The following is a 23,643-nucleotide window of genomic DNA, read 5'->3' as shown; positions in this document are numbered from 1 at the left end:
TAAAAGGTCTCAGAGGTAATCAAACTTTTTTGCCACCAGAAAACCGCTCATGCAAATATGTTACAATAAAACAAGTGTGTATGCATATAAGGAATGAAGGGTGTACATATGTGTGTGTTTTCATACATCATATGAAATACACACATACATGTGTGTGTTCTTCAGCACTTAATTTTGGGCATGATTGAATAAATGTGTGTTATCTGTTTGAGTGAGTTCACATGCCATTTGCAGGTGCTCAGCCACTCAGATGTGCACACACGTAGGTGTGTCTGTGCATGCCACACGTGAGACTGTCCTCCTGCATGCTTGTCTGTACCTGGAAGCAGCGTGTGCACATGCACTTGCATACACTGCCACCCTGCACCACAGAAGATGCGGTGATCAAAGAACTTACAGACTTCTTTCCAGGATGCATAACAGACAGCCCTGATTTGTTCTTACCTAACTGCCTCCCCAGGCTGCTGAGAGAAGGGGTACGAGGTCCTGGGCATGGGTGAGACCCTTTTGCTGATGCATGCACAGCTGTGCACCAGCATGTGGAGATGTCAGGATAATTTAGCAGGTGGCCTCGTTACTCCTAGATCTGTCACCATGGTAACGTGTTTTTTTCTTTAAAAAATGTACAGTGCCAAGAGGAGGAAGATGGCTGACAAAATTCTCCCTCAGAGGGTGAGTCGCTTTCATTTCCTATTCCCTTCACAATCAGTTCAGCATCTTAGTGTAATTAGAGGAATTTTAGAAAATTCTTTCACTTTTTGTTTAAAAATCTAATTAAAAAGTAAGTAGACAGTGGGTGAAAGTCTGGAGAGCCAGGCTGGGGCTGGGCTGGGGGCTGGGAGCGTGGAGCAGCCCGGCCTGTGCGGCCTCGTGCCTGGGTTAGCCGAGCCAGCACTGCCGCTTGCTGGAGGGACCGTGGTGCTGGGCTGCCAAGCAACAACTCGGCACTGGGGCCCTCGGGTCTCCAGAATGCTTTTTATCCATTTTTGAGGCTGGCCAAAACCTGGTCCAGAGTGTGGCTGTACCTGAGGGGGTGGGCTCAGACTCAGGTCTCTGGCCCAGTAGAGCTTCCAGGTTGTGATTTTTGTGGTTGTATCACTGTAGGACTGAAGTGAACCCACGTAAACAACAGAGTCCAAGGGGTCTGTATTGTCTGGAGAGTTACTAATTCTCTTATCCCTGGGGATATGTCTAGCTTTTGGCATCTGCCTGTGTTTGATCCTCAATGCTTCCATCATCTACTTCCTTTCTAAACATTGGGATTTCTCTCTGTTCTCCTCTCTCATTATTCCCAGACTTTTCCTTTCCTTTACCCTCTTCAGTACAGTCCCCAAGAACCTGCTTGGTCTCAAAAGGCTTCAAAACACACACCCTTGTCACATCTTAGTCTCAGTTGCTTTGACTGGTGCTTTTTCTAGGCTCAGAATCCCTTGGACAGGTGTGTCCTTTTCCTCCATATCCTTTTCAAGTTTTCAAGCTCCATTGTTAGTGTGAGCCCAAATTTGCTGGCAAGCTCCAAAGTCTGTTCTGTGACATTTCACAGGTGCCTACTACCAGCCATCCAAAGAGGTGAGCCCACTTTGGTACTCCTGATGTCATACTATCCCTTCTTCTCTTGTCATTCCTGCCACCTTCTGAAAGCAGAGCCTCTCATATGTGAGTGATTAGATCTCATGTTGCTTGAAAGACTAAGCTACCATTAAACCCAGACCTTTGAACTACTTTCAGCCTGCTGGTTGTTGTGTTGAAGCCTCAGTCTTGCTCTACTGGTGGTCTGTACGTTTTTATAATGAAGGCTAAGTTTCTTGTACTGTCAGTTTTGTCTGTCCCACACAAACTGTTTTTACAGACAATGATATGTCCTGTATAGCGAGGCTGTTGCTGCAAATGTATGTTCATTTCGAGGTGCTTTTAGGTTTGTTTGGTTGTTTTGGTTTTGTTGGTTGTGGGAGTGTTTTTATTTTGGGTTTTTATTTTGCCCGTTGCCTTTATAAAATTAAAAGTCTCAGAGGTAATCAAACTTTTTTGTCAGCAGAAGACCGCTGACTCTGTTTACCAAGTCCATGATAATTCTTTAATAGGTAGAGCCTTCTATAGGTGTCAAAAATCTCTACAGATGCTTTCAGAACCATGCTGTCATCAAATATTCTTGCTTTTCAGTATCTTTGTTGCTGACAGCCAACAGCTTTAACTGATGGAGTAATAAAGCAATTGCTAGAGGTCTTTTCTGCAATGGGGTTTTTATCAGTGCAGCTGCACTGCTGGTATCTATGATGTGACCTCTGTCTGGGTTAAGATACTCTGTCAGGCTGCAGTAGTGTGTCAGAAATCCCTTACACCATCTGTGGGATGAAGAAATGCTGTGCACATCATTGTCCTGTCATGTGGAGGGTTTGCACTGGTGGCTGTGGAATGCATGTAAAACACAGGGTAAAACTTCCAGCTTTCTGGAACTACCTCTGGAGTGTTTTCCAGTCAATAAGCATCTGTTACCCACAGACTTTCTGCAGACTCCTGCTTATGTTTTCTGAGAACTTTGAAGGGGAGAGAGGAGGCTATTAAATACATTTTACTCTTGAAAATGATCTTATGTAGCAGTGGGTTCTCAGTATTCCTCACTATGGTAATGACTCAGGCAGTTGGCACGGGTAACCTCTCGTTGGATTTCCAGGCTCTCTGGTCAAGCCTGTGCCATAGTCCTGGAGCATAGTGCTGTTCGGTAGGATCGCTGAGCCACTCCAGGCAAACTGTTGCACATAGGAAGATTGGATTAGGGAACTGCATAGGACATCCTGGCACTTCCAGTCTGGTTCCCTCTGTTGTGGAAGCCATGACACAGCTGCCACCTCAAGACTAGTTAGTTTCCTTACTTGAGACATACTTTTGATCTGGCAGCTTGGGTTTTTTGTTTTGCTAGGCTCAGCAGGGGAAATGCTTTTAGCTTCCTCAAGTAAGAGAGGCTCCCCTCTTGAAATCCTCTTAGTCACTTGTTTTATCTATTCCAGGTTAAATTAACCTCTTTCAAACCTTTTTAAATCTACCTCTCAATAAACCAGAACTATACGTAGTAGGAGAGATTACCAGTATCACCAGTGCTTGAATGCCACTCCTGCATTTTTATCTTTAGTGGAAATAGCACTGCAAATTGGTATTGCTGTGCTTTTTTTTTATTCATGGCCTTTCCACCTTGATACAGCCTCTGGTCATTCTGTGATTGGCTAATACAAGTATTTCTGCTTTCTGTCATATGCAACTGATGAATTCCCATATTAGAGCAGGATTTAGACTCTGAGGCATGATCCTGTGCTTTGTAATGCTTTATTTCATCCCATCTCCATTATGCAGTTCTGAGCTTCCTCACATTTTCTGTACTATCCTCTGCCTTGCAATGACAGTGACACCCAAATTTATCATTACTAAGTTTTCTTAGCATACTTCTCCTTTTTGTACAAGAACTATTAATGAATGGTCCATGAGGTACTTCCTGCTTAATATTTATTTGCTATGCCAGGTCTTGTTCCAGTCCCCATTTTTCAGTCTTAAGGAGTGGTTCCCTTTATGACTATATGTCAGATGGTTTATTTAAATGCAAGTTGCTTGTATTGACTGCATATCTTTTGTCTAAAATGCAGTTTTAATGAACACAAGGACTTGGTTAAGCTCAGTTGACATACTGAGTAACATAGCAAGGCTTAATATTTTTTATGGTGTATTTAACATTAACTCCAGTTCTGTCCAGCAGGTTCTTTCCTGCCCCAATTTCGTCACTTCTGGATCTTTCCCTTGTTCTCACCTGGTTGTCACCGAAACCCTCATTCAGTTTTGGAGAACTGCACAGGCATCTTTATTCATAGCCAGTGACCTAAATTTCTGGAGCTGATGTTGCCCTTGTGACCCAAGTTTAGCAGTTGTGCCTCGATTTTGACCTCAGACCACAAACTGTCTGTAGGGACACGTGACTGCACCTCAGATTGCACTTCTTTCTCCAGGCCTTGCCTCCTCATTACTTCTGGTCAGTCTTATTTTCTCTTAGTATTGAGTCATTACATTTTTTCCCAGGAGCTGTGAGTGTGATCCACCATTCTGTTTCTTTGGCTTCCTTGCCTACCCTTTCTGATGCAAGAGTCTCAGCTGAAAACCATTCTGGCTCCATAGCTGTGCCTGTTTCTGCTTTTCCTTGTTTAACTTGCTGAGTGGAGTGCAGCTTCGAAACAGCAAACTGCCCCTCCTTCGGTGGCATGCTTGTCTCTTAGTATTGGCTGCTGTTCTTCTCACTCGGCCCCAAATTCCTGAGGATTTTTTGTCTAGCTGTGCTGACAGGTTTTTGTATACCTGTCCTCTCCTTTTCAGCCTCTCTACTTCACTTTCTTTTACGCAAATATTTAGTCAATTTTTGCTGCTGCTCTTCACTGACCACCATGTGGAATTCTCTGCACAGATCCCATGCCATAATAGCTGTCCTACTCTGGTTTGGTCACTGCATGGCTGTTGTCCACCTCTTTCTCCATCTGAGCCAACCACAGGTGAGGAACACCTGGATCTGCCATTCACCTGTAAGAAAGAAGAGGTTAGGGGTGTGATAATCAGTGGTAGCCTTGGATATAGCAACCGTGAAATAAAGAAATTCAAGCTCTTGCAGGGAATAAGGAAGGAGAGTAGTCAAGTACAAACCTTGGACTTCAGACAAGCAGGGTTTGGCTTATTCAGGGAACTAGTAGGTGTGATTCCTTGAGAAGCCAGCCTGAAGGCTCAGGGAAACTGGGAGGTCTTTAAGGACCTTTAAGAGCAGCCTGTTTTAAAGGCAGGAAAACAAGCAAATTTATGAGGAGCCCAGAATAGGGAACACACAGAGGTGGTCCCAACATCAAAAGGCAATATACAAGAAGTGAAGCAGGGACAGGCTACAAGAGGAAGAGTTTAGAAATGTTGCCTGGGCATACAGGGAATGGTATCGGCAAAGTCAAAGCTCAGCTGTACTTGAGATCTTCAAGGGACATCAAGGACAAGAAAAGCTTCTGCTATTGCACTAGTAATAAAGGCTGACCAAGGAAAATGTGTGCCCCATAGCGAGTGGACTGGGTGATCCAGTGATGACAGAGACAGTAAGTCTGAAGCACTCAAAGCCTTCTTTGTTCAGTCTGCACTAACAATGCCTCTCATGCCCTGTGATCAGTGAATGCATCCAAGAGGAACAGCTGACAGTGGATGGGGATTGGGCCAGGGATTAGTTGAGGAAAGCTGACCCATACAACTCCATGATACCAAACAGGCTGCATCTGAGAGAGCTGAGGGAACTGGCCAATGTCCTTTCAAGGCCACTCTGTCATCCATAGTAGTCTTGTATCCAGGTTGGAACATTTTGGTCTAAATGGGCTGACAGCCATCTGCTTAGGTGATGAGGCTGAGAAGGTAGCTAATGGTTGCACTTGGCCATGAAGACACTGACATCAGAGTACTGCAGGGATGTGTCCTGGCAGCTGTTCATTCCAGCATCTTTGCCACTGGAGGAGGCAGTGCAATGCTTGCTTATAAATCTACAGATGACACCAATCACTGGGTGGGGAAACCAGTCGATATGCGTGTGGACAGGCTGGAGGAATCAACCAACAAGAACTTTATGAATTGCAACTAAGTCAAATGTTCTTCCTTGGGAAAGAGGAGGACTGCGTGGCTGGGAAGCAGCACTGCTGGAAAGGCCCTGGAGGCACTGTTGGACAGTGAGCTGAGCGTGAGCAGGAGGTATGCCTTGTCAGCAAAAATGACTAACAGCGTCCACAGCTCTGTGGCCAGGAGCACAGCCAAAAGATTGAGGGACTTGATTACCCTTCTTTGCTCAGTACTTGTTAGCTCACTGCTAGAGCACTGTGTCCAGTTTTGGGATCCTGAATTCAAGAAAAACATTGGCAAACTGGACTGAGGTCAGTGCATGATTGTCAGGTTGATTGAATGACTGGATCAGCACATGAGGAAAGACTGAGGCAACTGGCTTTGTTCATCCTGAAGGAAGGCTCTGAGGGGACCTAGCAACAGCAATGGCTTGCCAGCTCTTAAGAGAGGAGGACCAAGAACATGGATTGCTTTTGCCATTTTACTTGACTGTATTACTGGCCCTGTGGTAGTCAGTCAGAAATCCTCCTCAAACCACTCTCTCTTAGGGGGGTCGCGGGGTGGCACAGTTACGACTTATAAGGAGTGTCAGCCCTTAGCAGTCTTTCTTTGACCACCGTAGAAGCCTCAGTGGTAGAGACACTTTTGTCAATAAGCTATAGTCTAAAGTTTCTTAGTGGGGAAACTGTCCAGTAGCTGCCAAGTCAGACTTCAGTCACTGCCACTTAAAATTTAAAAATTCTGGTTCTCAACAATACCTGTGAAATGTGTGGGTTGTGTGCATCTGCCATAGGTAGTAAAAAAAACAGCTCAGGATCAAATTGAGCTTGTCAGACATGGGGGGAGTAAGGGGTCTTGGATTTTGTTACCTCTCTCAAAGAAGGGAATTCTAGGGTAGCCTAATTCTGAAGAAGCTGCCAAATCTCTATTTATTAGTGATTTTTTTTTTTTTTAATCATGATGGCTGAAACTGCTCTGTTGTCCTCCAGTGAAGAATGCAACTCCAATTGTTCCTGCCAGAAATAGGTCCAATTTTATTTATTGGGTTTTTTCTGGGACCTTGGAGGTGCACAATAGTAGGACCTCTGAAAGTTGTGCAGGCCAGCTGTTGTACAAAACAGGTTCAAATTACATCAGCTTGCTCAGGACCTTTTCCAGACGAGTTCTGAATACGTCCAGCCAAGGATGGGCACCCCAGAGTATTTTTTGGCAGCCTGTTCCAACGTTTTAATACCATCATGTGTTTTGTTTGTTTTGTCAGAGGCTTTTTTACAAACCAATTCCTTATAGGGAGTGAATTGGCCATGCTGCAGTGAATTTCTGTTGCCTCTCACCCTAATCGCAGGCACCTCCAAGGGGAGGCTGGCCCTGTCTGTGCTTCACCAGTCCATATGGCAGTTGCACTCACCCAGGCGATCCCCTTTTCCCTTTTCTCCTCCAGGCTGGAGAAGCTCTTGCAGCTTCTTTCGGCAGGTCTGTGCTCCAGCCCCCAACATCCTACTGGGCCTCTGCGGGCCTCGCTCCAGAGTGTCACATCTTTGTGGTCCTGTGCCCACCAGTTCAGATCCAGTTTCACCAGCGTGGCATAGCAAGGAAGAGCCTCTTTCCCAGGCTTGATGGCAACACCTGCACTAATACGGCCCCTTTTGCAGCTGACCTTTGCTATGCCTGCCTTACCTCACGAACTCCTTCTGCACTTGTCTGTCCAGCAGGGCCCCCAAGTCCTCTCCTGCCAACCTGTTTTCTACCCCGCCGATGCCCACCTGTGCCCCTGCACGGCATCATTCTGTCCCAGGAGCAGAACTTCTCCCATGCTGGGCTCTACCATGCTGAAGTGCCGTCCTGTTTCTACGGCCTGTCAGGGTCCCTCTGAACAGCCCTGCTGCCCTGACTGACTTGGGCTTAGGACCCTGGGAGGCCTGAGGACAGGACTTAACCAGGAGCAATGGAGCCAAAGACAACATGGAGCTTTCTCTGTGGCTTTTGACAAGAGCAGCAGAACCAGACCCAGACCTGGGTTTTCCTTAGCTTTCCTTCTGCTGCTGCTCGTCTTGCAGAAAGCTTTCTCGTTGCTTTCCCCAGCCTGCTGACTGCTGTCGTTGCCTTCCAAGCTGTCATACTGTGACAGCCATAGAAACTATCCAAGGATGTTGTTCGTATCCCAAAATTTGTAGTGTTGCAGTTGTTCCTTGGTTTCTGATTCTCACAATCCTTGCACGTCTGTTTACAGGCAGGTGTGGTGGGGCCCCCACACTCTGCTGCTTCTACAAGGAACTTGTGAGAGACTCTTCCATCAGGCCATTCCTTCCACACTGTCCTCACTGCCCCACTTGCAAGTTGGCCATTTTTTTGTCACCATTGATAAAAAAACCTGTGGAAATCAAGGATAAAAATGCAGAATTTAGTACTAATTGCTTTTTACTAACTTTTAAAAGTTTGAAACATTTGAGTTTTCAGAATAGAAAGAGAAACAACTCCAGTCTCTAGAAAGACAGTGTCTTACTAATGTTAATAGTAATCTCTTCCAGTTATCCAAGTAATTCTAAGATAAGGTGTTACTATATATGCTTCAAAACCTTGGCTGACAAGATGCTGATTCTGCTACTGCTCGGTGCTTTCTGGAGTTTCTTCTACTAGATAAAGGCCAGAATGGAGAATTTAAGTATTGAAATACTCTTTTCACATTTGTAGTTAGAACTTTTGTAGAAGAGTGTAGACTTGCGTGGAGCTATGAACTTTTCAGTTAGGGCAAACCATGCAAGAAGAAGGAATTAGGCAGGCTGTGCAGATCGGTATCACATAAACACTATCATGCCTCCAAAAGAGTATTCCATTAGTAGGGTGAGAAAGCGAAAGACTGTAAGAGCTGCCAAAACTGGCCTGAGTGAGCCTTTGATCTAGCCCAAAATTCCATCTTTGCTGGGACCATAACACATCCCTAGAGAAGAATACAAACACAGCCAGTACAATTCTTCTCTCAAATGCTTTCCCAACCTGTGGCCATTTGCAGTTCAATGAATTAGATGCAGTTTTGTCTTTGGCTGATTTTAAAGTGTTCGTGCTTTTTAACATCTTATAATGTTTAACATCCAGTTTGGTTATAGGAATGGAATAGGAATTGCCCTTTTGCTTTCATGTGGTAAAAGATGTAAAGGTGTGGAATAGAAAAATTTATTGAAGGTTTCTGCTGTTTCTACAAACTTACTAGAAATTTTGTTAGATCCTGGGTCTAGTACCCATTGAACCAGCTGGAAAGGTTGTATCACCTGTGTTGTATAGGCTGTATCTTAAAACTCTGTAGGCCTCTCCCTGCTTCACCATGTGCCTGGGGGGTTCACAAACTGACTCTGGTGGAACTTGGCATCAAAGGTCTGAAGCTACTTTTTTGGTCCAGAATTTTTAATTGACTGCAGCACACCATGATTGATTTCCAGGCAAGGAACTGAGGAATGGTTTTATCTGTGCAGAACAGGAAGAAGCCTTTGGGGTGTTTTGTTGGGTCCAAAGATTTGCACTCACTGCCTCGCTGCCCTTACTCTGCAAGCTGTCTGTCAATTTCCTGATGTTTCCAGGGTAATGCTTGCTCTTCGTGCTCATGTTTCTTTTATTATTCTGCTGATACTAACACTTTGAGAAAGCATATAAGCAGTTAAAAATATAATGGTTCAGCTAAAGCCAAACAGAATTTTTTGCTCTGTGGTTTCTGCTTTTCCAAAGTATCAAACTTGCTGTAAGTAGAGCAGTTATTCTACCATCTCAAAACAAACAGAGTAGGTTGAAAGAGACATTTATTTGATAATCTTAATCAGTCTAAATACAGCAGGGAGAAATTGTTTGTCTTCAGGCTGGAAAAGAAAATTATTAAGAAAGAGATGAAAAAACCTGTAAAACATGTGGGAAAGGTGCCTAGGGAATGCCTGCCCACCACTGCTCCAGCAGTGCAGGGAAATGACATCAAATGAAGCTCACTGATGGCTGGTTCCAAATGAGCAAAAGGAGGTACTTCCTCCCACATTGCCTGATGAGGTTCTGGAACGCTCTGCCTTGGGCTACTGTGGGTATTAAAAGGCAGCAACTTTCAAACCTTGTCAGAGACAGAGTACTAGGAGAGCCAGCTCTTGGCATGACCTCGTGCAATAGTTCTCATGTCCTTGCAGACCACAGGGAACAAGTGTATGCCTGGTGTCTCTCAGATAGGTGTTTGTGTCTTACACCAGATATAAACTGTAATTTTAACTGTAACTGATTTTGATTCTAAAGCAAAACAGGAATACCAACTCACTTTTAATTCCTACGGAAGTATTATAACAGTTAAGTATTTTAGTTACATAGGTGAAAGCTAGAGTGAATATTGTAGAAATAGACAAGGTTGTCTGGTAGATCTGTTTTAATTACTTACAGTACCTTTTTTTATGGTTTGCCTGCATGAGGTATTCCAAATTAAGAACCAGCATTTTCATTTAAGGGTATACTTACCCATTTCTAAGCTCAGTTCTTTATGTCTTCGTTCCAACCTACTTCATATCCCCACCTCTGCTAACTTCCTTGTAAAACAGAAAATAAAAAGGGGGGTTGTCTATAGAACTCATGTAGTTAACTATGTATTAAAGTACCAATAAAAGTTGGCAGGATCCTAAGTTGACACCCAATACCTGGTCGTGTTGAAACTTTGACATGAAGGTCAATTTCATCTCAGCCAGGAAGATGCGCTGGCAAAGGCTGGCATCCTACATGACAGTTTTTACTTACACTGGGTAACACTTGGTTTTGAAACATCAACATGAACCCCCCCCCCTCTTTTAGTCTAGAGAGATGCAGCACTCTTTAGTTTTGAACAGGTCAAATTCACTGTACTTCGGATTGCTGAGAGTAGTGGCTTCTGGCTGCTGGTAGCTAAACCTCTCTTGAAGAAAACAGCCATGATTCAGGCCTTGTGGATTCAGACAGGATCTTCCAGAATCCATTAGCTTCAGTTCCGTGCTCTCGCTTTTCGGTCTATGCTTGTCCCATGCCACTGAGACCTGCCTTGCTGTCTGGGAACTGCTGTCAGAGGGAGAACTCCTCTGGGCACGTCTCTCCAAGGGCTGGGAGTGTGTCAGTATTGCTGTTCTGGAACATGGCAGATTCGCGCTTCCAGTGCTTGGACATTCCTTGCTTCCTTCTCAGATCCGGGAGCTGGTTCCTGAGTCCCAGGCCTACATGGATCTCTTGGCCTTTGAACGCAAACTAGACCAGACCATTATGAGGAAGCGCGTGGATATTCAGGAAGCACTGAAGAGGCCAATGAAGGTATGTTGTGAAAAATTTGTAGATTGTGTCAGGGGAGGAAAATAATTCTTGTAGTAAATGGTGGAAATACCTTTCCAGTAAAAGTCCCATTAACAGAAATGCTTTGGAACGGGTCAGACAAAGCGCCTAAGAGCAAACAGCTGGGAATCAGCGTGCATAGAAAAGTGGTAGAGAAAAGAGAAAATTCTGGCTATTACCTGCTCTAGCTTCTGAAAGTCTCTAATAAGGGGAATAATAGCCTAGGGATAAATAAACACTGGTTTGGGAACTTTGTATTAAAATGATAAAAAATGAGAAAATAAGAGATTAGAGGAGTGTGCTGAAGGTATGTATTACATTTCCAATTCAAATTCGGTCAAAAGTGGAACTTCGGGAATAACAGAACATACAGTGGCAAGAACTACTTACAGAAATGATTATTTGTGTAAGAAGAGAGTTGATGATGTTTTCTGCAGTTTCTTTCTATTAGATCAAGTCTAGCACTTCACTCTTCCTAATATCCCACTGAAATGGTCTAAGTTTTCTGAGTGTATTAATTTGAATCAGGGAAGAGTTTATATAGGAGGAAACTGAAGTTACCTAGTTCGACCTTCTGCTAAAAACAGGATTGTCAAGGCCTTGTTGAGTTTTGAAAATCTGTAAGGATGGAGGTTTCACAGCCTCATCAGGCCGTCTGTTACAGTTTTTGTCCACTCTCGTTGTGAAGAATTTCTTTTCATGTCTCACTTAATTTCTTGTGACTGTATGGGGTAGCTCATACTCATTCATCTAGTAACTCCCATAGAATGAAGGGTTTTGTAGCTGTATGTCTGCTGTGAGGTAAAGCTGTCATTCTCGTCTGTACCACAGTGATGGGAGTCAGCCCAACAAAGATCAGTATTCCATTGTGTTTGTCACTGTACAGGTATCTGATAAAATGTGGAAGGCTTTTTACCTCTTGATGTTTTTCCAGTTGATAGATGTGAAGCAAAAAAAAACCTCCATCAACAACAGTAAAAAAAAAAACACAAAAAACTATTACGTTCCATTAACATACCTAGATAGATAGGAAACTGAATTGTGGATGGTCTAAATCACAAGTTCATTGTTAAAAAGTGCTGTACATGTAGATTGGACTCTCAGAAGAAATAATTTGTCTTACCTTCTTGATATGGGTAGAACACCATTCTTTTAAACTAGCTAGGAATCTGGCCATGTTTAAAAATGATTGAAGACTCTGACTGGAATTCATAAATCAGCAGGAAATTGTTTATTCTGTGGCAAACTCTTTAATGAGGGACTTAACAGGTACACAACAAGGTCCCAGCTGTAAGCTGTGCAATGGAGATATTCAGTGTCTGGGATAGGGAAGAGTGTAGGAGGCACAACACTCTATGGAAACTGTAGACAGAAAATTCTGTTTCCATCTAAGGCTCAGCAAACATATTTTAAGTATCAGTTACTCAGCATCTAGAGAATGATCAAACAGATGTTTTTCAAATTCATATATAGGTAGTCCTAGCAGACCTGTCAAAATAGAGCTGAACCTAGGTAAACTTGGGTTTTTCTTAATGTTAAGTATTTTCATTTTATTATAGTTGAAGAATTGGTAACAGCAATAGAAGTTATCTCTGCATTTCCATCTCTCATCGAAGCTCTTGTAATTTTGAAATATTTGCCTTAAAACAGTGATTCTCAAACTGGGACTGTAATCCTGGGAGAAATATGAATTTGTCTGAGGTATGTGAAATTATGTAGGGAATAGGCAGGATTTCTCAGAATTATCAGCTGTAATTGCAGTTACGGTGTTAGTCACAGTGATTCAGCTGTAGAAGCAGTCGTAGGGAACCACAGATTTATGGTCTAGTGTTGCTCAGGCTGGGGTTTTTTTTCTGTCTGAAGACTAACCATTCTGGGGAAATTTTAGGGGGAAGTGGTTTAAGCATTTTTTTCCTGAGGATAGTGCATAAAATATGTTTGTCTTGTTGATCCTACTTGGATCTCCTGAGAACAGTTGTGCTGTTGAACCCGGTGACAGCTGAGGGATGGCTCAAGAAGTGAGGATGCCTGTGGGTTGTGCAGCTGTTGAAGGGGGAAGTCACCTTCCCCACCTGTCAGGTCCTTTGACTGCTGTCAGCAGCCCCCTTCAGCTGCCAGCTTTTCCAGTTTAGATCCTGCCTTGGTAGTTTTCTGCTGGTTGGGCACTGCTGTGTTCTCTACTCTTCTTCAGCCAGTCCTACATTCTTGGATTGCATCTGTCATGAGAGTCTCAGAATTCCTTGTCTGCAGAGCAGCATTAGCAAGAGTCCTTGTACTGACTTCATGGAAGACCCACGTGGTCAGAATTCCAGAAAGAACTTTTAGGAGGTAGTCAGGCAGACAGGGCTGTTTGATAGATATAGCAAGCTCCATGGCCTTAAAGAAACAGAAACCAAACACTCAACTCCAGACGAGTAGATGTCATTAAAGAAGAATGAATTACTGAAAAATCTATGCAGCTCTAAGTCCATGGTGAACGTTGGGAGTGGGATTTATTTGGCTAAGTATAGACATATCCATTTTATTCATTTATATGTGAGCTAGTTGCTCTCAGCTCCCTTCGTAGTTGCGGGATTAAGTTGGTATAGGCAATGGTGTTCAGGGCACAATTCTTCTCATACAGAAGCGGATGTTTAAAATAATATAGACAAATAATGCCCTAAAAAATGCTTATTTCTCTCCACTGTGTAAGCCTGAGATAGACAGCTGTGGGCATAAACATAATTTAAAACTGAGATGATTTTCATCCCAAAGCTTGAACCAGGGTCTCCTGACAGAAAGAGGGATGAGACCCATGTCACAAGCAAAGGCTCCTTCCTACTCCAGGTCCTGGCACCACAGACAGTACTTTGGTCTCACCCAAACCAGAGACTGTCATCCAGGGCCTGTCACTCTTTTGCAGTGAACTAGTGTGGGACATTGTGTTTGCCAGACGTGTAGAGTTGCAGTTTCCGAACTAAATTATCTGCTTCCAGGTTCTCCATTTTTAGGTTAAAAACAAGTAGTAGCATTAGAATACCATCATAGTGTCTCTCTCCCTAGTTTTGTGAATTGAGATCTTTTCCCCACTTTCAGATTTTAAGATGACTTAGGAATTGATTGTTGTTGCCAGAAAGCAAATTGGGTTTTTTTCTGAAACACATGTCTTGTGGTGTAATTTTATGTGTTCTGCTTTTTTGCTTTATGAGATAAGGAAAATGTGAACACCCAATCTCCTTTAATCAGTCAATGTTTTAAATTTGTCTTTCAAGTTCTTTAATGTTCTCTTTTCTCAGGTAAAAAATTCATTCCTCCCAATCACTGTAGAAAAAGAATTTTTCAGTGCACCTGGCTTCTTCTTACTGCCTGTCACTATACAACTCCTCATTCTCTCCTGAGAAAGTACCGTATACAACTACCAAATAAGCTGCTACAGCTGATTTTGTAGACTGTTGCCCATAGTAATTTGCATTTTATTCCTCTGTAGCATTTGTTTAACCCTTTTTTGAGTTTTGTTGTTGTTGTTTAAGCTTTTATAGAACTGTCTACAAGTGTTTTTCATGCACTGCAATTTTGCACTCAGTAAATATTGTCTCGTTCCTCTTATTATTCATGATATTTCTATAGTCTGCTAAGTCACTGATTTTTCTGCTTTGGGTTGACCATTTTTACATTCTTGTCCATTTTTTTTCAGGAGTTACCTAACTAATTTTGTTTCTTCTGCAAATTTTGACATATCTTGCTGCTGCTCAGAGTGAGATGCCTCTATATTCCAGCTCTGATATGGACATTCTCTATTTAACTTGGGACTTTTATAATGATGAGACAGTGGTCACTGTTTTTTCTGTCTCCTCATTTTTAGTCTCCATGCTACCACTGTTCATTTTGCTTCCTAAAAAGTTACTCTATATGCAAGGGCAAAACCACAGATTTTAATCTTTTCTGTGCTTTCTGCTTGAGGTTTTTATGCTATGTGGAGGTTCATAGAAATTCACCCTTAAGATATACTTAGAGAGCTCTTAGCACAATACTGCTTATAAGATTGGCAGCCAGATTTTCTTGCGTCAATCGGGAATAGACTATCCGCTAATAACTTCGTTCGTTTGTTTGAAATCCCAGGCACAACTTCCCTGGAAGCATCCTGGAGGTTTTGTGTCCAGCCTGAGAGTTCATTGAAGGAAACTTCAGCAGTTGATGGAGATTTGTCTGGGGGATAGCACACAGATCATGGGATCATCAGATACTCGCTTCCTGATTTGACTTGTTAGAGATTCAATGCTAATGGAAACTGAAAAAAACCCAAAGTAACACTGTAAACCAGGGGAAGCTTTCTGAAGGATTTGTCAGATTTCCAGCATTTCACTCATTTATTTGAACTTAAAGCTGTATTGATTTGTGTGAAGATGACATTGGAGAACTTGGAGAGAGATCAAGCTGTAGCCGTGCTGCTCCACCGTTCCTGTCAGCCTCCCATTCAGACCTGTTTGATTTCATGTGAGCTCTCCCAGCAGTTGTGCTGAGACCTTTGCAGGAGTTCATTGCTGACATGACCACTCATTTGTTACATACGATTATTTTTTTTCCTTTTCGTTTTCTCAAGGAGAAATTGTAAGTGAAATACAATGCGTTTAGGGGAAGGCTTTTCATTTTAATATGACTGCTATTTAAAGTTCCTTTTGCTGAAGCAGAGTCAAAGATCTGTATCTTACTCTTAGAGAGCAAGGAGATCAAGCGTTTGCTGATTTTTGGACAAGAGATGATTTGATTTACAGTGTTGATCAGGTCTCTGTGAAGTTCCCCCTGCTTAGCTTTGCCTTTGTGGGTGGTAAAGTTCTAGTGTGTCTGAAGAGATGAAGTGTGATGCTTTCTCTTTGTCCTAGAGATGTAAGTCTTCTCTTTAGTTTTTGCTCCCAGCTAATGAGAATCCTTTGGTTGCTTGCTTTTCTGTTCTCTGAGAATCCACCATACAGAGAGGAGAACAGATTTTAGGTCTGTGTGATAAAGTGCATGGCTAAGAAATTTGCAGAATTTGTTGAAGGGCAGTGGCTTCTTGCCACTGCTTTATTTAAGCTGCAAAGCAATCGAGTTGCACATAACTTTTATCATTTCCAGCCTGGATGAGATTGAGTTGCATAACTGGAGATGGAAGAATATGTCATTCTGAGAGCCTTCTGGATATGGACTTGACATTATTGTGGAACACAGGGGTACTGAGAGTGAACCAAATGCAGTGGTTTTGGGTGTGTGTCAGCAGCTGAAGAGACTTTATGGTCCGTATAGTGACTAAAACCCCACCCAGCACCGTGTTGGTGTCTTTCTTCCTTGAGCTGAATTTTGACTGTATCTCATCTCTGAACTGGCATCTTCCAAGACTGGACATCCTTATGATAGCAGTATAGCTGTGCATGCTGGAGTTGTTACTCACTGGATGGGTCCCTTCAGGTAGGATTCAGACTATAGTCTTGGGTCTCTGCCAAGGGTCTTGCTTCACAGGTTCAATGGTAGTTTAAATCAGCTGCCAGGAGAATAGTCATGGTAGGAGAGAAGGAGCTTGAGGGTCCAAAGTAAGTGTTCTGGCTGTAGAGCTATGGTTCTGAAATTTTGCTAGGGATTTCTAAATTTATTTTCTTTAAATTCCACTGCACAAAGTATGCATTACCACTGTTGATGATAAGGGTATGCAGGGTAAGTTCAAGTGACATTGTCTAGTTCCTGGACCTGGAAGAGGAGACAGTCAGCCTCCCAAAATGTCTGGGAGCAGAACCGTTCCCAGCTAGCTCTTACAAGGAGCCAGTGGTGCTGGCAACACCAGATGTATGAGGAAGAGGTGGTAGTAATTCTGGAAAGGGCAGAAAAAGAAGGAAAAATGGAGCAGCAGTAGGGAAACATGATAAAAAATGGAGGAGCGGCAGGAAACAAACAAGATGTGGACATGATGGCAGCAGCTTCAGAAAGGTAGTTGAGATTTGAATGTTTCTGGGTCAGTACAGTGTTGTGCAGGGCATGTTGGGCTGTTCAAGCAGTGTTCATGGACAGATGCCTCTTTCACAGTTTCTTATGCTGCTCTCCAGAACATCTCTGGCAGGTCTGGCTGACTCTGCAGGTCATGCCTGCACTCTGAAAGTCACGGAGTTGCTGGAATAAGAGCAAACCTGAAGAAATGAAGCATTTTCAAGGAGATGTGAGCAGAGAAAATTTGGTTTACAGAATTTTTTTTTTTAAATTTTATTTTACCCAGCAAATATCAGTTTTCCTTCTTTATGTTCCCTTATTCTGTGTTTTAATGAAGATTTTTGTTAGACTTATAGCCCATTTGGTGTTGAAGTATTCTTGCAGCTGTACAATTGCCCTACCTGACTGGTTTCTTGAGGAGTAAGAAGCAAGGATCTTTCTGTGGTTGCATTTAAGAGATTACCATTGTCTTAATAGTGTTGCAAATTTGCAGTACCTTGGGCCAATATCTGAAGACAGCCCCCAGGGTGCAGGTTGGACATTTTGTTGTCAGATAGAATGTCTCTGCCCAGCAGAGGCTGGAGGCACAGCATGCCACAGTACAGACAGGTTGTCAGTAGTGTCTGTATCATGTTGGAGTCAAAGGCTAAATAGCTTTTGATGTAAAAGCAAGATACATAAAAAGTAGGAGAAATGATAATTTTAGAGAGAGCCATTACTTAGTATTTTTATTCACAATTATTTTAAGTTCCTTTCTGATGTGGAAGTCAGCTTGTATACAAGTGTTACAGTCAGGAAATAATTAAATTTGAGAAAGATAATTTGTTGTGTAAGACCAAGCACTCTAAATTGAAGAGAGAGATGCAGGAGAAACAACCAAATGATTTGCAGACTCAGACTCTGGCAAAGCAGGGAAAATACAGGGAAGCCAGCAGGAAACCAGCTCTGAAACGTAAGCTGTACCTGGCTTGTGCATGACTTGAAAGACGAGCGCTAAGGGGCTATCAAAGGGAAGGAGTGAAAGTGTGGAGGAGAGGAGCTCGATACTTCACGGTTCAGTTGGGCGTTGTTGTTATCTTGGTTTTAGGTGGACTGGACAAGACAGCTAGAGAGAAAGGGAGACATCTAAAACACTCAGATTTGAATAAGGATGTTACTGCAGAAAATGATCTTAGTGATGAAATGACTTCTGAGAAAACAGACATGGTTCCTAGCTGGATATGGGGAGACATGAGGAGAGAAGGAGTTTCCAGGGTAAATGGGAGAATGACAATAATGTCTTTGGAAACTGAAAGAAGAGGAAATGGAGTCAGTGATATAAACGTCAACTATCAGGAGAGTATCTATGAGGAACTCTTAAGTAAAAGCCTGCTTGTGTATGTGGATACAGTTCTGCAAATAATCCAGATGGGGAGAAAATTTGGGAATGGTGCATAAAATGTGCAGAGTAATTTGAAGAGTTGTGAATTTAAAAATGTGAAGTCCTTCACGAGTCCGCTGCATGAAATAGAGACTTAGGGTCATTAAAATAATTATATTATGAAAGAGCACACTGGCAACAGAAATGCTGTGGGAAAGGATGGAGAAAACATTGATTCACAGGAATGTTTTTCTGCTTATCTCCCTGTTCTTACCTGTGTAAACCTGTCATTTTCTGCACTGATGGCACTTTGGAAAATCCTGTTCCCTGCCAGAACATACTGTTGACACTCCATTTCTATCAAACCTCTCTGTCACTGTCTTCTCCAGATTTGGCAAAATGTAGTAATTTTTCTGTTCCTCTTCAGCCATACATCTCTGCCTTCCCCATTCCTCTGTGCCAGATTATGCTCTACAACCTGCTGTATGTAACTTCCTTCTCTCCTATATGTGTGTGAAAGCTTTACAAGGTTGCTCCTTTCTTCTGTTGTTTTGTCTGCATTAACTTGATAACTGTAGCCTTTTTGACATTGTGTTATACATAGGTATTGGAGATTAGAGTCCCAAAGTAATTTTTGGTAATAATCTTTTCTGGAATCCATGCATCAGACTTAATGGCTGTGTTTTCCACATGGTGCGTGGCAGGAGGGGTGCTGAGAAATAACACGGCCAGAAGCCATTACACTGACTGGGAAACTTCAGGTGGTCTGTAAAAATGATAACGTGTAGGCATGATTGTATCTCTGACAGACTTGAGCACCTACCTCAGTGTTAGGAATGAGGCAGGGTGTCTTCCTTCACTCCAGTCTCCCAGCAAGGTGGAGCTGCAACATGTTTGCTGAGGGTGAAGGCAGGTGGGGCGAACAGGAGGGTAAGGCAGCTGGTGTGTGTGTGTGTCGGTGTGTTCAGGTGTGTCTGCAGAAGGATTATTATCAGATGCTGCATGATGGTAGAATGCAGATGAGCAGAGATGTGCCTGACAGGTAGTTTGCTGCATGAGCTGTATTTGTGATTGCCATTTACAAATTTGAACTGATGCAACTATGAAAGACATTTATGTTGCAATAGAGTTGCAGCTGAGTTTTAGCAATCCAGCTAGGTCGAAGCCAGAAAGGACATCATATCGTGCTTTTCTCACAATGATTTCTCAAATATCTAATCCAGAACTACAGGATATATCACTTCTCAGGCTTGGCAACCTCTTGTCTTCCTCCATTTACAGTGAATTTTAGTATGTTTGTATAGCCAAGAGTTTTTGAAAGGAATTTTCAGATTCAGCTCTTCAGTGTATTTTCTTACATGTAACAGAATCTTAAATTCTAATATAACTGGTGCAACTGTACAAAACATGGAGATTCTCTACTAAATGTGTAATTATCACCTTTCCTGTGGCTTCCTCAGATCTTGAACTTAAACTGGATATGTACTTTTCCCTTGTCTATGTGTATAACAGCAAAAGCGGAAACTGAGACTTTACATCTCCAACACATTTAATCCTGCAAAATCAGACGCTGATGACTCTGATGGCAGCATTGCTTCGTGGGAGCTGCGCGTGGAGGGGAAGCTCCTGGATGATGTATGACTTATCTCTGTTTCACTAGGGCTGGCAGGACTCTAAAGATTGTCCTTTGGGGTGGTAGGTTTTACTGGGGACATCAGCTGAGACAAGACATGTCTGAATGGTAGTGTTGGCTTGCTGCTGTTGGGAAGGCACCATGCCCAACCCAAGTGAGGGATAAGGCCCTAGTGGGAATGTTGGAGAGTGCAGCAGCAAATGAGGCAGATGTAAGGACAGGACAGGTAGGAGGAAGTGGAGATAAGAGGGTTGAGATGAATCCCTTCCAAGAGGTGGCAGGGTTCAGGTTACCGCAGGTGTGATAATTCAGGCCTACAGCAAGCATTGCATCTTGTGAAGAGCAGGATAACAAGGAGAAGGCAGTACTTACATTCTTAGGGAGTACAACACGATGTAGGAATGGTTAGAGCAAGGATGGAAGAAACATTTTATCATTATGAAGTCCTTGGAAACCTCAGTGATGGATTTAGCTGTCCTTGGGGAAGGCTGGACTTTCCTAATAAATCATCTCTTTGAATAGACTTCACAAATAAGTGTTTATAGGCTAAACAGATGGAGAACATACATGCATGGAGAGGGCAATGCTTTCAGTCTGTCTGGAGGTAACTGTACATGAATCAGAGTCCTGCTGGAGGATGAAGTGGTGACAAAGTGCAACATCTGGGAATTGAAGTTAGACAAATTCAGTTTAGAAATTAGAGCATATATTTCAATAAAGAAAGATTCTTTATTGGAGCAACATAGCTTTTTCAATTACCGGCATTTTTAAATAAAATATTATCTGCATGAACTACAAAGAAATAAATTGGGATCCTGTGGCCTGTATTCTGTGGAGAGTCAGATTAGGTAATCACAGACCTTCCAGTTTTTAATGTAGACAGTATGAGCTATGTAGTAAACAACTAATACTGATAATTAAGTGAAAAGACAAAATGTAAAAGGAGATAGTTTTGCTTCGTGCATGACCAGTCTGCAAAATTTAATGTAATCTGGTAAATCAGACCAAGAAATTAGCATTCATCAAAAAACTCCAGGCTGTTAAAAAGAAAGGTATACAGAGGCCTTAGTATCGTAGAATGGTTTGGGTTTGAAGGGACCTTCAAGACCATATCATTCCATCCCACTGCCATGGGCAGGGATGCCTTCCACTAGCCCAGGTTGCTCAAAGCCCTGTCCAACCTGGCCTGGAGCACTTTCAGGGATAGGGCAGCCACAGCTTCTGTGGGCAATCCGTGCCAGGACTTTACCACCCTCTGAGTGAAAAATGTCTTTCTTATGACCAGTCCGAACCTACGGTCTTTCATTAAAACCATTGCCCCTCACCCTGTCACTACAGGTCTTGGTAAAAATCTTTCTTACAAGCCCCCTTTAAATACTCCCTGGAACCTGCTTTTCTCTGGGCTAAAGAACCCCAGCTCTCTTAGCCTGTCCTCACAGGAGAGGTGCTCCAGTCCTGAGATAATTTTCATGGCCATTCTCTGGACCTTTCTCATGCATGCCATGTTCACCTTACGAGCCAGTCCCTTTCAATAACACTTAAGAGTCAATGAAATCTTACCTAAAGTGCGCAGTGTTCCACTACTGTTGAGATTTTTGCATCTTGCCCTGTGTTTGTCAGAGGGAGAACTCAATTAGATGGATCACACTTGTGATTTACATGGGATTTAATGTTCAAGACAGAGAGACTGAGAAGAAAGTCTAGGACGCAAGCTAATAAATGCAGCCTCATACATGTCTGGTTCTTCTGCTTGTACAGCTCAGCAAACAGAAACGGAAGTTTTCATCTTTTTTTAAGAGTTTGGTTATCGAACTGGACAAAGATCTTTATGGACCTGACAATCATCTTGTGGAGGTGAGAAGGTTGTGCCCCCTTTGCATACAAACCAGTTACTGGCACACATAAACACCTGGTGCCTGTTGCCTCCCTTGTTTAAGGGACCTTGCATTTGTTATTTCATTTAAGGTATTTTCAAAGTTTTCAAAATTCCATTCTTCTTAAGAATGTTTGCTAAAGGAATCTACTCTAAAAACGTAGATGGATTGGTGATGTAGTGCACATCTTAGAACAGAATGTATGAAAAGATGAAAAAATTGTACACGTTTTTCCTAACAAGTTAAGTGTGCTAACAGCAGAGCAGGTTCTGCACTAAAGCCGAATTGAAATGACTGGTGGGGCGGAGGGGTGTTGTAGTTTGGTTTTGTTGTTGTCAGGTTTCTTTTTTAAATTGCCGGATCTTCAGAAAGCTTGTACTTGTCTGATTCTAGCATGGTGTACTGTGCGAGATGCACCTCCATGGACATCAGTGAAAAAAAGACCAACAATTTTGCTTTTCTCTTTGTTAGTGGCACAGAACTCCCACGACCCAGGAAACGGATGGCTTCCAGGTAAAGAGACCTGGGGATGTCAGTGTGCGATGCACGTTACTTCTCATGTTGGACTACCAGGTCAGTGCACTGCTTTCGGCATGGAAAATACAGCCTCTGGGACCTAGTGCAATGGAGCAAATTCATCTTGTCACATACATCAAAACCCAATGTACTTGAACTTGCAGTGTCACGTGGTCCATTGAAGTTAGAATGATACCAAACTGACAGATTATTTAAAATCTAACAGGGACAAAACAAGTGAGTTTCTAATATAGTCTAGCAAAATATTGGTCTTGGTATTATGATAATTAGTATTTTTATTGTCCACCTGAAGAAAAAATATGCATTTCCTCCTCTAGCTTCTTAGAGAATAGTCAGGTAAGTTGCACACAAGTTACACATGTGGTTCTTTAAAAAAAATTCAAAGGAGTAGCTTTTGCTAATGGTACCTGAACTAGCTGTGTAGCTGTGGCAGCCTTACCTTGGCACAAAGGATGAACACTGCAGTTGTGGAGCTCACTAATCTGACTGAAACCATCTCTGGAAGAAATGTTGCTGTCTTAAGGAAACTGTTAAGAATGCACTGCTGCGAGTAGATGGGATCCCCCTTTTCAATGACAGTTCAGGCTCAGATGCGTTTTGATGGTATAACTTTTAGGAACTTGTTCTCTGCCACGTTCTTTCCCCTCCAGGCAAATAGTATCTATTCAGGATATAGACGCTCCATTTTATGTTAACAGAGGGAAAATTTTATTGATTTTGGGGAGCATATGGGCTAACTGAAATACTGATATAGGCAGCGAGAATTTTTACTGTTAAGACAATATAATGATGTTTGTTATGTTTACCGTTATTATAGATTTATGCTTTAGAATAGATGTTCTTTTATCCTTAAGTCTTGATTTGTTATAAAGCTGGCTTTGGGTGACCTGCCACCTATCAGACTGGTGAATACTAAACCCGAGTATGAGTACATACTTGAAGAAGCATCAAATTCCAAATTATCCAAGGAATTTATATTACTAGAGATGGTAAACAGGGAAGTTGAATTGTATCACTGAGATCAGGAAAAGAAATAAAATACATTGACTGGTTGTGGCCGGGTAAATGTTTTGGTGTGCACCAGAATGGTGGGAACATGCCTGAAAAAATAGAGTTCCAAGACAGTGTGTTGATGTGAGACAGCAGTTATTAGTAACTGTGGAAGCATCATCCTGCCTTCCTTCTCTCTCTCTGTGGTTAATTTCCAGTAGTTCAGAGGAAGGGCTGTTCTTTTTCTTCTCCCATTCCCAAAAGTAAACATTTGCATCAGTGTTGAAAAGGAAAATTCTTCCTGAGTCTTTGTGCAAGTTTTTATTATTTGGAAGTATGCGCTACAAGTAGTCCATGTGCATAGTACGGGTACAATGTCCCTCTTCCAGAGTACCAGATTTCCA

General features: G+C 42.5%; 1 protein-coding gene across 6 annotated transcripts in view; it reads left to right on the top strand.

The window, feature by feature from the left end:
- The window catches only part of SMARCD3 (SWI/SNF related BAF chromatin remodeling complex subunit D3), a 77,546-nt gene that overhangs the window by 38,708 nt on the left and 15,195 nt on the right, over positions 1-23,643 (top strand). For all 6 annotated transcript variants that reach the window (XM_069006095.1, XM_069006093.1, XM_069006092.1 and 3 more), the window contains 5 exons: positions 630-672; positions 10,774-10,896; positions 19,718-19,840; positions 21,597-21,692; positions 22,184-22,285. In XM_069006095.1, the coding sequence (XP_068862196.1) occupies positions 630-672; positions 10,774-10,896; positions 19,718-19,840; positions 21,597-21,692; positions 22,184-22,285 (487 nt within the window). The remainder of the gene's footprint in view (positions 1-629; positions 673-10,773; positions 10,897-19,717; positions 19,841-21,596; positions 21,693-22,183; positions 22,286-23,643) is intronic.

The sequence above is a fragment of the Aphelocoma coerulescens genome, chromosome 2, assembly GCF_041296385.1.
Source record: "Aphelocoma coerulescens isolate FSJ_1873_10779 chromosome 2, UR_Acoe_1.0, whole genome shotgun sequence".
NCBI classification, from domain to species: domain Eukaryota; kingdom Metazoa; phylum Chordata; class Aves; order Passeriformes; family Corvidae; genus Aphelocoma; species Aphelocoma coerulescens.
This window is presented reverse-complemented; position numbering and strand designations above follow the sequence as displayed.